This window comes from Nanorana parkeri, unplaced genomic scaffold (assembly GCF_000935625.1).
Source record: "Nanorana parkeri isolate BGI_ZX_2015 unplaced genomic scaffold, ASM93562v1 scaffold1356, whole genome shotgun sequence".
Classification (NCBI taxonomy): Eukaryota; Metazoa; Chordata; class Amphibia; order Anura; family Dicroglossidae; genus Nanorana; species Nanorana parkeri.
In genome coordinates, this window is record NW_017307624.1 from 510,217 (window position 1) to 525,778 (window position 15,562).

At 43.1% G+C, this 15,562-nt stretch overlaps 1 protein-coding gene across 1 annotated transcript in view; it reads right to left on the reverse strand.

Moving 5' to 3' along the window:
• LOC108797872 (cysteine-rich venom protein TEL1-like) overlaps positions 1–14,948 on the reverse strand; it is a 30,667-nt gene extending 15,719 nt beyond the window's left edge. The window contains exons 1-3 of the mRNA XM_018569563.1: positions 14,917–14,948; positions 11,548–11,641; positions 415–453 (exon numbers count right to left, since the gene is read on the reverse strand). Coding sequence (XP_018425065.1) covers positions 415–453; positions 11,548–11,641; positions 14,917–14,948 — 165 coding nt within the window. The remainder of the gene's footprint in view (positions 1–414; positions 454–11,547; positions 11,642–14,916) is intronic.
• Between the last annotated feature and the right edge of the window lie 614 nt (positions 14,949–15,562).

A 15,562-nucleotide genomic window follows, 5' to 3' on the forward strand; every position in this document is an offset into this window, starting at 1 on the left:
GGGGGGGGAGAGGAGAGAGACACTGACCGATGCTGGACAGAGACACTGACCGATGCTAGGGGGAGAAGAGGAGAGAGACACTGACCGCTGGGGGTAGGCACTGACTGCTGCGGGAGAGAAGAGGAGAGAGACACTGACTGATGCTACAGGGGAGAGGAGGAGAGAGACGCCGACCAACACTAGGGGAGGGGGTAGACACCGACCGACACTGGGGGGATAGAGGTGAGAGACACCATCCGACGCTGGGGTCACATAAAAATCTCCTCGGCCAAAAAGGGGTCACGAGTGGAAAAGGTTTATGAAGGCCTGTTCTAAAGCACAATTATTACAGAATATTTAACACTCAAAAATTTGTCCGGGGGAACCTAACAACATTTTTCTCTTCAAGTCTAAGTTTTGCTCTCATTTTGTTACCTTTTCACCGCTGTTACTGCTGTCACTGCTGTCACTTGCCTGTAAAAACAATAAAAGGCGGCATTAGCAGTTTTAAATAGTTTTGTTATGCTTCTTTTTAGTCCCATTTCTTTCCTTTTGAAAAATATTTTCAAAAACAAATGCATTTGTATGCCCCAAGCAAACACACCTGTGGCCTGCTGAATCATAGAGAAACAAGACAATTCTCCGTAGTCAGGTTTCTACCGAGGTTGCAATGTGTCCACCAATTAGCCTGGTTGGGTGACAATATGTTGATGGGTAGCCTAGCAGGTTCACACCATTTTCTGGACCAGATCTGGAATGCACTGCGTTGCATTTTGCCGTGTTTTTGACGCATTTTTGCTGTGTTTTTTTAGACTTTCAATTTTAGGTCTTGCAATGGGACCTCTACAAGACCTACAGATAGCCAGGAAAAGAGCAGCACAATGCTTGCACATAAGAGACTTAGCACAGTTGTTCTTTTCAGAGCTGCTCAAATGATCATAGCCGGGGAAAACCTGGGCAGCAATACCTCTCCACTTGTCCATCTTCCTATTATTGTTCTTATATTGCCCATTAGACATGTGCGATTCATTTCGTTACGAATCGAAATTCCATGAAATTCGTAAATTCGGAAGCATCAGAAATCCGAATTGCAGTTTCCGAATTATATACGAAATTCCGTTAACGAATTTCGTTGAAACAGGAACTAATATTACCCCTGTAAATGAGGTTGAACAACATGACAAGATTTTTTTTTATCCGAAATACGAAATTCGGATCCGCTGCTGCTGAGGGTTGCATTAAAATACAGGCAGGAAATACGAAATTCCGTTAACGTATTTTCGTTCCATTATGAACATTCGCTATGATGAAGTTAAAAAGCAAAAATACCTTTGTTAATATACTTGAGTTGATGGTAGTTTTTTTTTTTTATCCGAAATACGAAATTCGGATCCGAAATCAGTTAACGGAATTTCGTATTTTGGATAAAAAAAGAAAACTACCATCGACTCCAATATTAACAAAGGTATTTTTGCTTTTTGACTTCATCATAACGAATGTTCGTAAAAGTTACGAAAATGTGACAAAACTAACGAAAATTCGTATTTCGTACGAATCCAAATTGAGTTTCGGACACGAATTACGAAATAACGGATATTCCGAAACGTAACTAATTTTCTGACGGCGCACAAGTCTATTGCCCATGCCTCGGATCATACATCTCTGGGCAGGCTTCCACAAGTTCTACAAATAATTTGGTGTCCTCTTCACCTATCATGGTTCCTATCTTCACAAATCTCTCTCTCCACAGAAGCAGGAAGTCCAGGGGTGAAGAGATCATCCAAACCAGCCCCCCAAAAAAACAATTTTCCCATTGCGGTGCATTCCGTTGCATTCCAGTGCGTTTTTGACACATTTTGGACGCGTTTGTGCGCGTTCCGGTGAGTTCCAGACCAGACAAAATGTAACACGCAGTATTTTTCTTGTCTGGTCTGGAACTGACTGCGATGGTGTAATCAGAGGCCAAGAAGAGCATAGCGAAACATTGGGATGCATTTTAGGTCCAGAAACAATCTGGTCTGCAGGTGATCTGGGGGTGGTGTGAATGGTCCCTTAGAATCAGATCTTCAGAAGCCTTTGGACAAATAGTTTGGACTTGTAATGGCAGATCACATGACTATGGCTTCAACCAAACAGAAGCATGATCATATTCTCTGCAAAGTTATAGAGAGAATCTAACAACTCTTAAAAGGAGAACTATGAGGTAAGTAAAAAATCACTCACAAAAGAAGGCATTTTTAATCTAAGTTCTTCTGCGCTTAGTTCAGAAGAATTATTGCTTTTAGATAAAGGTTTAAAATATGCTCCTATAAAAAACTAAATAAATTTGAGGCTTTTATTTCGGTGCATAAATTCACACGCACATTAAATCTAAAGAAATATAATTCGGCTGACAGTCCAGTCTTTAAACACTTTAACAACAGCTGCTCTTGAACATGTAACGAATTCTGCTGTTTTGCTGATACTCGCTCCATGGCTCCGAGCGCCAACAATCATCCCACGTTCAAAGGCTGTTAAATCGCGTTGTTTCCCCGTATCTTCAGAAACAAATCACTTCTACTGTCGTGGTAAACAACCTGCTTCCCTATTTATAATGGTCTGGTCCCTCTAGCAACTTCAGCGCCAAATTATAGCTAATTTGCCTACAAACGTCAGGTGGTCATAATAATATGGACACTCAGTGTATATATAAATAAGAAGAAGAAGACAAACAACCCTGTCAACCAATATATCAATATATGTCCAACCCAAAACTTTAACAAGGTTTGCGCTAAACAAAATTGCACTACAATAGTTTTCCATTGACGCAGCTGCATTAAGTCAAACACAAGGTACGTCATCTGCAGTCCTCCAGTTGCTTCACTTCTACAGGCTGACAACCAAAGATGATTTGCCTGTTTTTCACCAAAGGAGCTTTGAAAGAAGCAGTAAAAACATCAGTGCCAAATAAATCAGTTAACAATGTTGTAATAAAAATTAAAAAAAAACTCCCTTTAAAAAAGTAATTTTAACAATACTTACAGATCCATTTGATAAATGAAGTATTGCAAATAAGCAAATAAAGCCGAATAGATAAGCGGGCAGCATGGCTCAGGTAGAACTGTTCTTTTTTCAATTCGGATGACCCGTGCAAAGGAATCGCGAAGAAAGACGAGAATGAGATTCGATAGAGACTATGTGGTTCTGAGAAAGCCACAAGGCGCGTCCTGATTGGCCCGATAGGCTTTCAAGTACACAAAATTGGCCGTCTAACAAATCCATTTGTTTGAAATGTCACTGCGATCGTTGCAGTTTGCTAGAGCAGAAAGGGGAGATAAAGCAAATTTTAGAGATAATACAAACGGCAAACTGAGTCTGGGAAGCCCGGCAATTATCAAATGTAGAAATGGCATTGGGTTTGGACACGCCGAATATTAAATATCAACTAACAAATAACATTTATTGATTTGGAAGTAGAGCAGAAACACAGGACAACTACTGTACAAATGTGAGGGCCAACTATGAGACCAAATCTGGGTCACACAGTGCAAATATTGATGGATTATAAAATAATTAAAGGAGAACTGTAGGTGAAGTGCAATAACAGCATTCATATGCTGTATGTAAGTAAATGAGAATCTTTTTAGATGTATCTGTTTTTTTTTATTTCTTAGATACAGGTGTTGTTGTTACCCCAACAGACTGCTGGGGTAACAAGACCGGTATAAGAAATATAAAAACAGATACATCTAAAAAGATTTCTTATTTACTTGTATACATCAGTCATCATCTTAACAGTCATTAAGTAAAGTCCTGTCCTCAGGCCCGAATTTACTCTCTCAGTCCAGGTTCCTCAATGCGCCCTCCTACCCGCCAACCCCCCGTCCCCCCCCATGGAGAATGGCAGACCTGCAGGCTGCATTCAAGTGATTTTAGTGACATCGCCGAGATCACCTGTACAGAACAAGCAGCGGCTTCCCCGCTGTACATTTAGTTCTGCTTTCCCAAAGCGGGGCTAAATGTAGAAAACAACTACCCGCCTGGTGCCCGGAAATGCATGTCCTGTGCATCGGGAGATAAGAATTCCACACCCCTGCTGCCCCTCTGCTCCCTGCTGCCCCAAGGCTGGGCCTTGGTTGGCCTTGTGGGAAATCTGGCCCTGCCTGTCCTCTACAGAGTGCAGAACAAAGCATGGTAAGTTTTTATGACAAGATCGACTGCAAGGAACCCACAAGCAATACTGGTGATTAGTCCTTTGTCTTTCACTTGCCTTTTTTGGGAACAGCTTTCACAGTTCTGGTCCACCCAAGAGACAAAGCCTACCATGGAGTGACTCAAGTTTCATCAAGGCATTCATCTTCTGCACCATGATGCATCTCTCATTAGACTCTATTGCTGTATTTCATGATAAGCCCCTGGTTCTCCGTTTTTGAGTGTTTTTTGCATCCCCTCCTAGCCATGAGGATATCAGCTGCATACTTGGCATACTTAAAATTGGGTCAGGGGTTATTGGGTTTCGGGTTTTTTTTTTTATGCTGATGGTCGGATCTTTACTTATTAATTTATTTTTTGATTATGTTAAATAGCCTTGAGATAATGTATTTCTTATAAAAGTTGGCCCTGGACAGATCCAACATAGTAGGTACTGTTACCTTCATAAAAAGATGTATTTCCACTTGTGACTAACTTTTTTTTTTATCTGGGGAAATAATACTTCCCCAGATCATGGAATTTAAGTTGACTAGAAGCAATTTTTTCATCTGACCAAAAATATTCAAGAGCAGACTGACATCAAGAACTGAAATATGACAGCCCTGTTAAAACATTCCTACTATTTATACTCTTAACCTTTAGCAGTGATAGACAAAGTTAAAGCGGGGTAAGAAAAGGTGTAGACAATCGTAACTCGAACTCGCCCAAATGCTCCCTATACTTATTCCGATCCCGGAACTTCCAGTATCAGGAAGCCAGGCAGCGAGCCATTAACCGTCGCCCGGCTTCCTGACTGGCCAGAAGCCATCTCCATGCTTCCTCATCAGCAAGTGACAAAAGGAGCATGGAGCCGGCTTCCCAGCCAATCAGGAACCCAGACGGTGTGAAATGATTCACCACCCAGCTTCCTATTTGGCCAGAAAGCATGCTCCATGCTCTCTCGTCACTTGGTGACGAGGGAGCATGGGGCCAGCTTCCTGGACAATTCAGGAAGTCGGAAGGCATGTAATGACTCGCCACCCGGATTCCTGATTGGCCGGGAATTTGGCCAATCAGGAAGCCAGGCGGCAAATCATTACCCGCCCCCTGGTTTCCTGATTGGCCAGAAAGTCGGCTCCATGCTTTCTCATCACCTGGTGGTGAGGAAGCATGGAGCTGGCTATTCAGGAAGCCAGACAACGAGTCATTACACGCCAACCGTCTTCCCAGCTAATCAGGAAGCCGGGTGGGGAGTCATTACACACTGCCCAGCTTCCTTAATGGGACTTCCAGTATTGGAAATTTGTATCGGCAAGTACTGAAAAAAAAAAAATCAGTACTCGTACTTCATATTGAAAAACCGCTATCAGTGCATTCCTAGTAATCAGTCTGATGCTGATTTGTAGGCTATGGTCATTTGATTTCCCCTCATCAATCGGTTATTGTTTGCATCTGCCTGCTGCTAGGTGTATCCATGCCATAGAGCGGAGCAAGCAATAAGAGATTGTTATGAATATCTATGTCTCCCTGGCCAATCACTACGAGGTTCATGGCCAGTGGTGCATGCTGGGGGAGGAAATAAATATTCGGAATGGACTATTTGAGGTTCTCTTTCTCACTCAGGCACTGCCTGGGGGGAGGCTACTAAGTACTGTCTGATTTGGCTAGGGTAAGGAAGATAAATAGCATTATATGTGGAAGACAGATGGTGTCAAAGGCTTCCATCCTGGTTTAGGGATGGTTACTCCGATTTATTCTCTTTCACACCTTTTGCAAACCAGTTGGACTCTTTGGTAAACATGTGCACCTCACTGTCCTCAAAATAATGCCCCTTTTCAGGCCATCTCTGGGCATTACACAAAATCTACCCTTGCAGTTGGGGTCCCCTGCACTGTAAAGGGTCGTTTTTGTGCAAGCCCTACATTGTACGTAGGGATGTCAAGGGGCCGCCCCTAACCTGAATTCAATCTTTGCTATGCGACACATAGTCCAAAAAATGTACGTTCATATTCTTTGTGTGTGCAAACGTAAACTTGATGTTTTTATCCACTAAGATTAGAGTATGTGTTCACTAAAAGCATATATTTCTGATGTTCTATCCTTGACCCGCATACTTGCACCCAGTGGCGGAACAATAGCCAAAACGACCCAGGCAGCCGCTATGGGGCACAGGGGGCCCTGGCCGGGATATCCCCTTGATGCAGTGCGGGCGGCCAAGGTTGCTATGGCATCTAAGCCTGCTGGCTGTCACTCATGGCTATGAGGAGGAACGTGCCACTGTTCAGATCGTTGACAACCTGTCAGTGATCCGTGCAGCGGGGGTGTTCCTCCTAACAGCCACTGCTGAGTCAGTGACAGCCAGCAGCGGAGGAGGAGGTGGGGCCCGGCATTGGCAGTTGAGGAGGCGGGGCTCAGAGTTGGCAGCAGAGGAGCAAGGGAGGAGGAGGTGGGGCCCTGTGACGGAGGAGGAGGAGACTACCAGCGACTGTGGAGGGGCTGACAGGTAAGAGGTGTGCAGGGGTGTGAAAAGCCCACTATAGAGAGTCTATGGTGGGCTCTGCAGGGTCACTCTCAGGTGGGCTGTTTGGGATATCAGGTGGGCTCTGCAAGGGGCGTAACACAATTTTGCTATGGGGCCCTGTGATTTATAGGTAGGCCCCTGCTGGCACCAATGTGTTAGTGTTGATGTTTGTTCCCGGAATCAATTCAAGGCTCTCCTGTCCAACCTCCTCCATGTACTGGCTAACTACAGTTAGAGACACAATAGGAGACACCGGTGATCCCATGGCACAGCCATGTTTCTGTCTGTAGAAGTTATTTTTGCACTTGAAATAGGTGTATCTATGAAAATAAGGGTCTTGTAAGTTTTGTGACCCATGGGAGGGGGTGATATGCTCCTGCAGTAAGCTTGACTCCAAGCTAAACTGCCACTGTCAAGTAAACCAACCCAAACAACCCACAATTCCGGATTCACTCCAGAACTCAAATACTCATACACGGCCTAACTTTCTGTACATTTGACTGAAGACAAAACAAAATCCGTGGAATTCCACGTCGCTGGGGAATAGGGCGGTGAGAGTTTAGAAGGGTACAACACTGTCCCTGTTCACTGAAAAAATGTTTTCAAGTATTTTTTTTCTATGTAGGTCATCAGGCGTAGATCTGTAAAAGGGCAATACTATCCAAAACTGGCATTTTTTAGTTTGCATGGTTGCTGGCAGGTAAAAATGTAATTCCTTTAGTCACGGACTGCAATTGTAAAAACTTAATTAAAGAGAAATCCCTGCCCAGCTGGTCAATTTATATAAAGTACATCTGCAGGTACAACAAACATTGTTGTTTGAATGATTTGTTTGCTCTACACAATGGATATTAAGAACATCTCTGGGACAATGTAGAAAGAAAACATAGAAAAACACCCTTTAGTATATTTGCCATAAAATAATTTACTATTTAGCCACTACAGGGTCAGAGTACTACGTATGCCACTAAGAAGAAAAAAGATACCCAATGCCCAAGAGAGGAGGAACACTCTACTGACCAGGCAACTTTTGAAACTTTATGCAGTTATTTTTGGCACAGAATTATGGTGAAAACATTTTTAACATTAGATTTTGACACCAATACATTTTCTACATTTTATCGTCAGTAGGTACTTGTTAGAGATTGATGATGAGCGGCTGATTTCACCCGGCTGGGATCATTGCATGACATGACTTTGTTAATCAAAAATGCTATATCACAACCTATTGTTGTGGGACAGGGCTGATCAAAAGCCATGTGATCACAGATGATCTTAGTATCTTGATTTTTTTGTCAGGAAATCCGTCTGGTGTCTTTAGTACAGCTTCTGTATGGACCGCTGCACATGCACCTGCACAAAGGTATGGGCAAGCAAGGCGTTATAGTGCCAACATCGCGCATATGCATGGGATAGACAGAGATGCGCTCATGTTTACAGACCGTGGCGCACAAGTGCGAGTGTGCGCACGCCCATCCCAGCCAGTGGGGCCAGGCGGGCTATTTAAAGATGCTTGCTGCAACTTCATGTTGCTGTAAGATCTTCAGCTGTATCCTGTGTTCTCTTTGGTCCTTTTTTCTGCAACTTATGTTTGACCCGGGATGACTTCTGACTCCGCCTGCCTATTGACCATTCGGCATCCTGATTTGGTATTACTCTTCTCGCAAGTTACTCACCTGGTCTGCTGCACAGACTTCTGGTTTGCCTTCTTCCTGTCCACATTTTTGCCAATTATACTAAACTCAGTCAACAGAGCCAACATGATTAGGGATGCACCGATACTCTTCAAGTTACAGTGCCGATACTTGGCATTTTCATGAGCACTACCAGGGTTGCACTGGTTGCAGCTGGGACCTGGCACTCCTTCACTGTCCTGAAATCATTCGTCATATTGTTTTAGAAAAACTCTCACATGACAATAAACAAAATTGTATCAGTACTTGTACTTGCTGGTATCGGTGCATCCCTTCATTTATATTTATAAAAACAAAATCATACATTAAAACAGAGATGTACAAACCCCTGGATCTCCGTGTGCTCCTTACAAATGACAGCAGACTCCTAAATTTTGAATTTTTCTCTAGTCTAGTCTTGCAGCTGGAAAAGTATCTGCACTTGTACTTGTACCGAGTATGGTACTTGGTATCAGTGCATCCCTAAACAGGGTACTGTCCTGCATTAAAAGAGGGATCGTAGAAAGGGATAAAAGAATAACACTACCACTGTATAAAATCAGTAGTTCTGCTTCATCTTGAGTATGCGGTGCAATTTTGGTCTCCAACTCTCAGGAAGCAGTTGATGAGGGTGCTCTCCGCACACCTTACAGCAATCCCGGCCAGTAAGAATGATGGTGCTTGTAGTGACTACCACGGATGGCACCGTGCAAACTACGAAATGAAAAAGCAGGTCACCAGCACTCAAATTATTTAAATAGATATGTCTTTTTAATGGACAATTATGTCACGACAATCAACAAAGCCGACGTTTCGGGGCCGCGCAGGGTCCCTTCTTCAAGGCAGATGTGATCTATCTGCCTTGAAGGGACCCTGCAAGGCCCCGAAACGTTGGCTTTGTTGATTGTCGTGACATAATTGTCCATTAAAAAGGACATATCTATTTAAATAATTTGAGTGCTGGTGACCTGCTTTTTCATTTTTTTCAACTCTCAGAAAGGACGTCCTCAAGCCGGAGAGAGTTCAAAGAAAGGCTACAAAATTAATTGAAGGGATAGAAGGCATAATCTATGAAGACTGCCTCCAACAATTAAACATATTCTCCTTAGAAAAGAGGCACTTAAGAGGGGACCTTATTGCTAGATATGTGCGATTTGTTTCGTTCCGAATCAAAATTTGTACCAATATCCAAATACCAATGCATCCGAATGTGTCAGAATCCGAATATCAGTTACTGAATCTCGGATCCCATCCAAATTTCATTCAAAAACAAAACTGAATCAGATGACATGTGACTTTTCTGCCCAATCAGATGCGTTTTTTCGGTTTAATGCATCCAAATGGGTCTGAACACTAATTTTCGTTACGGCAACATGGGAGCCATATACAGTATATACATATAATACTAAAGCTATGAATTTCTGAATTGCATGTGGGAGCTCACAAATGTCATTCGGGTCTGGGAGTCTCAGCTTTATTATTATCTGTATATGGCTTCCAGACCCGAATGCCATACAGGTCTGGGAGCCATATCCATATATTACTAAAGCTGAGGCTCCCAGACCCGAATGGTATTCGGGAGTTCCAGAACACAATTCGGAAATTCGGATCCCAAATGCCATTCGGGTCTAGGAGATTCAGCTTTAAAAATGTATATCTGTATATGGTTTTCTGTTGTATTCGCAATGAATATTCATAAACTCATCCAAAACTAACAAAAATGTGGATTTCGCCTGAATCCCGAAACCACGAAATATCCAACATGAATTTTTCCCGCAGCTTACATGTCTACTTATTGTAGTCTTCAAAATCATCAATGGGGACACCAATATTCAGAACAAGTTGTTTTCACCGAGAACAGTACTGAGAACACACGGACACAGCAAGAGGTTAGAAGGGAGGGGGTTCAATCTTAGAATACGCAAGTGTTTTTTTTACTTTGGGAGTAGTAAAAATATGGAATTCCCTTACACAGGCAGTGGTAGCCGCTGATAGCGTAGATAAGTTTAAGAAACTTCTAGATGAGTTCCTTCAGTCACTAAATATATAAGGATATGGGAAGTGTTAAATATATATATATTGTGATGTTTGGGGAATTAGCTGGACCGCAGGACACAGGCTTTCTCAGACAAACTGCATTTATTTTCCACAGCAGCAACAATAAACAGTCATTTCCTTCAGTACAGCAAAACAACTTAAAAGATTGCTTCCTTCCGCATAGAAATAATACACTGTACCGTTTGCTTCCTTCAGCACAGGAAAGAATAACAGCCTCACCGGCTTGGAGGGTTTCAGTCCACAAGGTTATCACACTCTTAACTTCAGAGTTTCTCTCTCTCAGCCCACAGGCTCCCAGTAAAGTTCAGCTGCTTCAAAGCACCAGTACTTCCATCTGCTCCACAGCCTTGTCTGCAAACATTAATCAGGGCTTCTCTCTCCCCCTCTGTCTCTAGCTTCCTATCCTTTTGAACACACTTCCTGCAGCAACTGTTAACCCATTTCTGTCCCTTAAAAGGGACCACAACCCGAACAAAGGGAAATATACACTTCTCCCAGGACCCATCTTCTGGCGTCCTGTACAATATATATATATAAATATTGTAACAAGGACACTCCACTGTAGTCCAGGTAAGTCAAGTAAAACGCAGTTTATTAAAAGGGCAAACACAAAGTCTCTGATCATTCACAGGGTAGCCTTGCCCTGTTCACATAAAGGCCAACATTTCATGCACTTTTCATGATAATCGGCCTTCTTTAGCAAATACCGTCCTTTTAACACATAACGTCCTTAGTAGCTTTCCTCAGCTCTTAGGCTCTCAGCACACCTCAGTGTGATACTCATATTGCTCTCCCAGCAGCGTGTCCCACAGGTCCTCTGGTCACTGACCTTCCTGACCTCTCCCAGCCTCCCCCGTCTGTTCCTTTAGCGTCCGGCACGCACCCAAGTATGCGTGTGTCCGTGTGCATCCTGCACACGCACAACTCCAACACAACTCTCTGAACTCTGGTCCAGGCTCCTAACAAGGCTGCTCTCAGCCACCTGATCCAGCTACACTGGTCATTGGTAACACCTGGCCCCAGGACTGGAAATATATATATATATATATATAAATACATACAGACAAACACACCCAGGTTGAACTGGATAGACCTTGGTCTTTATTCAACCTCACCTACTATGTTACTATGTTACAAGATACCAACCCGGCTTGTCTCCAACTCCGCTTCCACCTTCTGCACCTGTGCCACTCTACCCGCTGCTGGCACCCTCTCCTGACAGTCTACTTCTCCCGCTGTTCTGGTATCCAATCATATGCATCATCAGCACCTGTACCGGCTACAGGCACTCATACCCCTCTCTATACCTACACCCTCTATCTCACCTTCAGGGGTGCTTAGATGAGAGTTGCAAGGGGAGGCCTTCCTCATTACTTCAGGCTCACACCAAGGTACGTGACACATTTGTTTACCAACTAAGCCCTATAATTACCCATAATCTTGATTTAAAAACAAAAACAAATATAACAATAAAAAAGAAAGAAGGGGCTGGGCAGAGAGTCAGTGCTTTTCCCCATAGTTCTCTTAAGGGTAACGAAATGACACAAACTATCGTCCTCCCGTCACCCAAAGTTCAGTATACCGCGAGCTACAGCTTGTGGTATACTGAGGCGCCGCAGCCGAGACGGATCCCAACAATACTGTCTGGATCCACCCAGCTGCGTGAGTGACAGCGTTCTCTGCCTATCTAGAGGCAGAGCCAGCTGTACCTGCCCCCTCCCCCGTCCGTTCCACCTGTCAGCACCGGAGGATCGGACAGGGGAGAGGGGGAATCCCTGCAGGGAGCCATGAGTGACAGTCACGGCTCTCTGCAGGAACAGGATCGAGAAGTGAGCGAGCGACGGTATGTGTTCGCTCACTTCCCGATCTATTGAGCTTCATTGTCACACGTCGGCTCAAACTATGAGGCTGAAGGATTTTCACTCGACTCATAGTTCTCCTTTAATAAACCGCCGTTCTTAAATAGTGCACTGCATCTGTCAATCAAGACAGAACCACAGATCTGCCTTTGACATCTTTGTATGGATTCTTTCCACCGTTATAATTTTACAAGTTGCGTTATTGTGATGCTTTTGTGGGGAAACTTTTGTACATTTAATTGCTGAACATGATCGGCCATTGTCTTTTGTTTGGTGTACTGATTTTATCACCTGATTTCAGCTGAATGATGTCTTTTTTGGCCAGTACAGTAACATTCCCCATCAGAGAGTCTGCCAGCTCAAACAAAAAGAAGCAGCAAAAAGTATATTTACCTAACAAGCTGCAAGACTTCTCCTTAGCTAAACAAGCGTGAGGTTCCTGGGAGAAATGTTTCCAGTTCTATAATTAAATTTGTTCATTTTTGGCACTGAGCAAAGGTCAGGGAATTATTTTATATTGTCTTCCCTTTCTTTGTTTACCTTCTTTTTAAAAGGGAATCTGTGTTTCTATTTATATTTTTTTTATGCTTGGGACTAAAAATAACCTTTTTTGTTACATATTAAATAAATGTAAAATATAAAATATTTTATAAATGATAAATATTGCTTATAAATACATCTGGCAGGTGGAACCCAGGCCCCCTTTTATGGAAAATGCCTGTTTACATGGCTGACTAGATGAAGCTCAAACTACACACACATCTGGATCAGTCAGAACATGCATTCTCTCTTCCTTCAGTCTTGCAGAGCTCTGTATTGATCATGAACATGCATTGCAGTACAACAGCATTGTGTAGTAGTTTCTTTAATATGAACCAATACAAAACAAAGTTACACACTGACAAAGAAAGCTTTGTACTCATGGTATGTAGGTGGTGAGATCAGTCTTCTGCACTCAGCCATTTGTGGCCACCACTACTGGGGGCAGCCAGTTGGCTCCCTTATTCCTGGTTCACATGCTTCTCCTGCACCTCTTCTCTCGACCCACATGAGCACTTTCTAGTAGGGATGTACCGATACTATTTTTTCGTTATCGAGTATGAGTACCGATTTTTATATTTTGGTATTCGCCGATACCGAGTACCAATACCGGTACTGCTGCTATCATGGAGCCGGCTTTCAGGGCAATCAGGAAACGTGTCATTACCCACCGCTTAGCTTCTTGTTTTCCCGGAAAGCCGTCTCCATGCTATTTGGACAGCTCGATGTTGATTGGCTGGGAAGCCGGCTTCCCAGCCTATCAGCATAGAGCCAGCTTCCTGGCCAATTAGGAAGCCGTAAGGTGCGTCATTACTCGCCGCCCAGCCTCCTGATTGACCAGGAAGAGGCTCCAAGCTGTTTGGCTGGCTCAATGCCTGGGTTTGGCTGGGAAGACGGCTCCATGTTTCCTCGTGGCGGGAAGTTCCGGTATCGGGGAAGGTATCGGAGCATTTGGGCGAGTCCTCGTACTTGCCCAAATACTCAGTATCATAACTGATACTAGTATTGGTATCTGTGCATCCCTACTCTCTAGGATGTTCCATCTACTTCTATGTATTCTGTTGGCTTCCTGTTGCTAGGGATGCGTTTCAGGGACATTCCACGTGTTGGACTATCAACCATAAAAACCCTAATTTATGGGGGGCAGTAATTAAATATTAAACCCTTTCATAGTACCTAGAGTCAGTATGTATACAGCTGATCATTTTGTCATGCACTTAGATAATACAACAAAAACAAACACCTGGTGAAGAATCCTAAAGGTTCTACATTATTAAAACAATTGATACAAAGGTTTCTAGAATATTTTCTAAAAAAATGAGAGACATAAAAACAAATTCAAATATTTTATATTATTCTATATATACGATAATCTTTATTGCATGCATATGGATTCTGGCAAACAATATGATGTGGTCAGGGGCGTCCTTACACTATTCGCCGCCTGACGCCAGTGTGGTGGGGGGATGATGGTGGAGGCACATTACGAGGAGAGAGGCGATGGGGGTGCACAGTACCTCTGCCAAGCTTCCCAGTCAGTTCACTGACATCTCTAGTTGCCAGGAGCTGGGCGGGATGCCAGCCAGAGCATCTCACTCAGCTCTTGGGAACCAGTGATGTCAGTGACCTGGGCCAGAGTGTCACAGGTTGCTAAGAGTTCCTGGGATGCTCTGGCTGGGAAAGGACCCATGTGACACAATGAGATGCCACCTGAGGCAACCGCTTAAGGCTGCCTCAACATAGGGGCGGCCTTGAATGTGGTAAACACTGGTATTTGAAGGTCAAAACGGGATATTTCTCTCCTCACCTCATGTGCATGTCTGGTCTACTAATTGCACTCTAACACCGGGGAAAGCAGAAATTATATCATACAAAAAGAGGAGGCTATACAGAAAACAAGTGTAACTAACACAGTGACCACAGGTGGCAGCATACCAGAACATAAACCATATCAATACATAATAGACATCAATGCAACTGCATTGCCATGCAGCTGCTGGAGGCAGCACATACTGTATATAGAGCCATGAACTAATTTTACTAAGTTCTAGGATATATATAAACTACTGTATAATGGTGTGGTATTCCCCCTAAAATTCATACACACTATACTCACCTTTCTTCACACTCTCCCACCACTTTGCTCATCTTTGGGAGTGCTGAGAAATGCATTGTACTTCTGTATATAGGTGGAGCATGTGACTATGTCCTCCTCCGAGGATGCAGCAGTGCTCAGGCTTGAGCAGCCAATCGCCAAGCCTGAACATTATCACTTGGGGGGCCTCCTCAGCCAATCGGTCCTCCATCAGGTAAGTGATAGTATTGTTACATTTATTAAAAACCATTGTTACATTATGATGGGACCGGTTTAGTCATGACTAATGCTTTCATCTGTTACCTTTTTTTATACAGTATATTTGAAGCTATCCCAATGTTAACTTTCTGATTGGTAAACCTCAGGGAAGTACAGTCTGTTGCTCATTCTAAACGTTTCCTTTAGAAATGCAAAGAAAACAAGCCTAAAATACATAATTATGCTGGCCACAATGGCACAGAAAAGTACCTGTTCATATTTTTTTTTTAAAATGTTGTCCTCAAACCTCAACTTAAGAATACTCCATTTAGTATGACTATATTGAGGAGGAATTATAACAAATATAAATACTTCATAAAAACAAAACTGCAATTAAAAGTGATTTCAAATCATATTATGCTGTTTTGAAACAATATAAAGCCAATACCTTTTAATAGCCCCAAAGAGA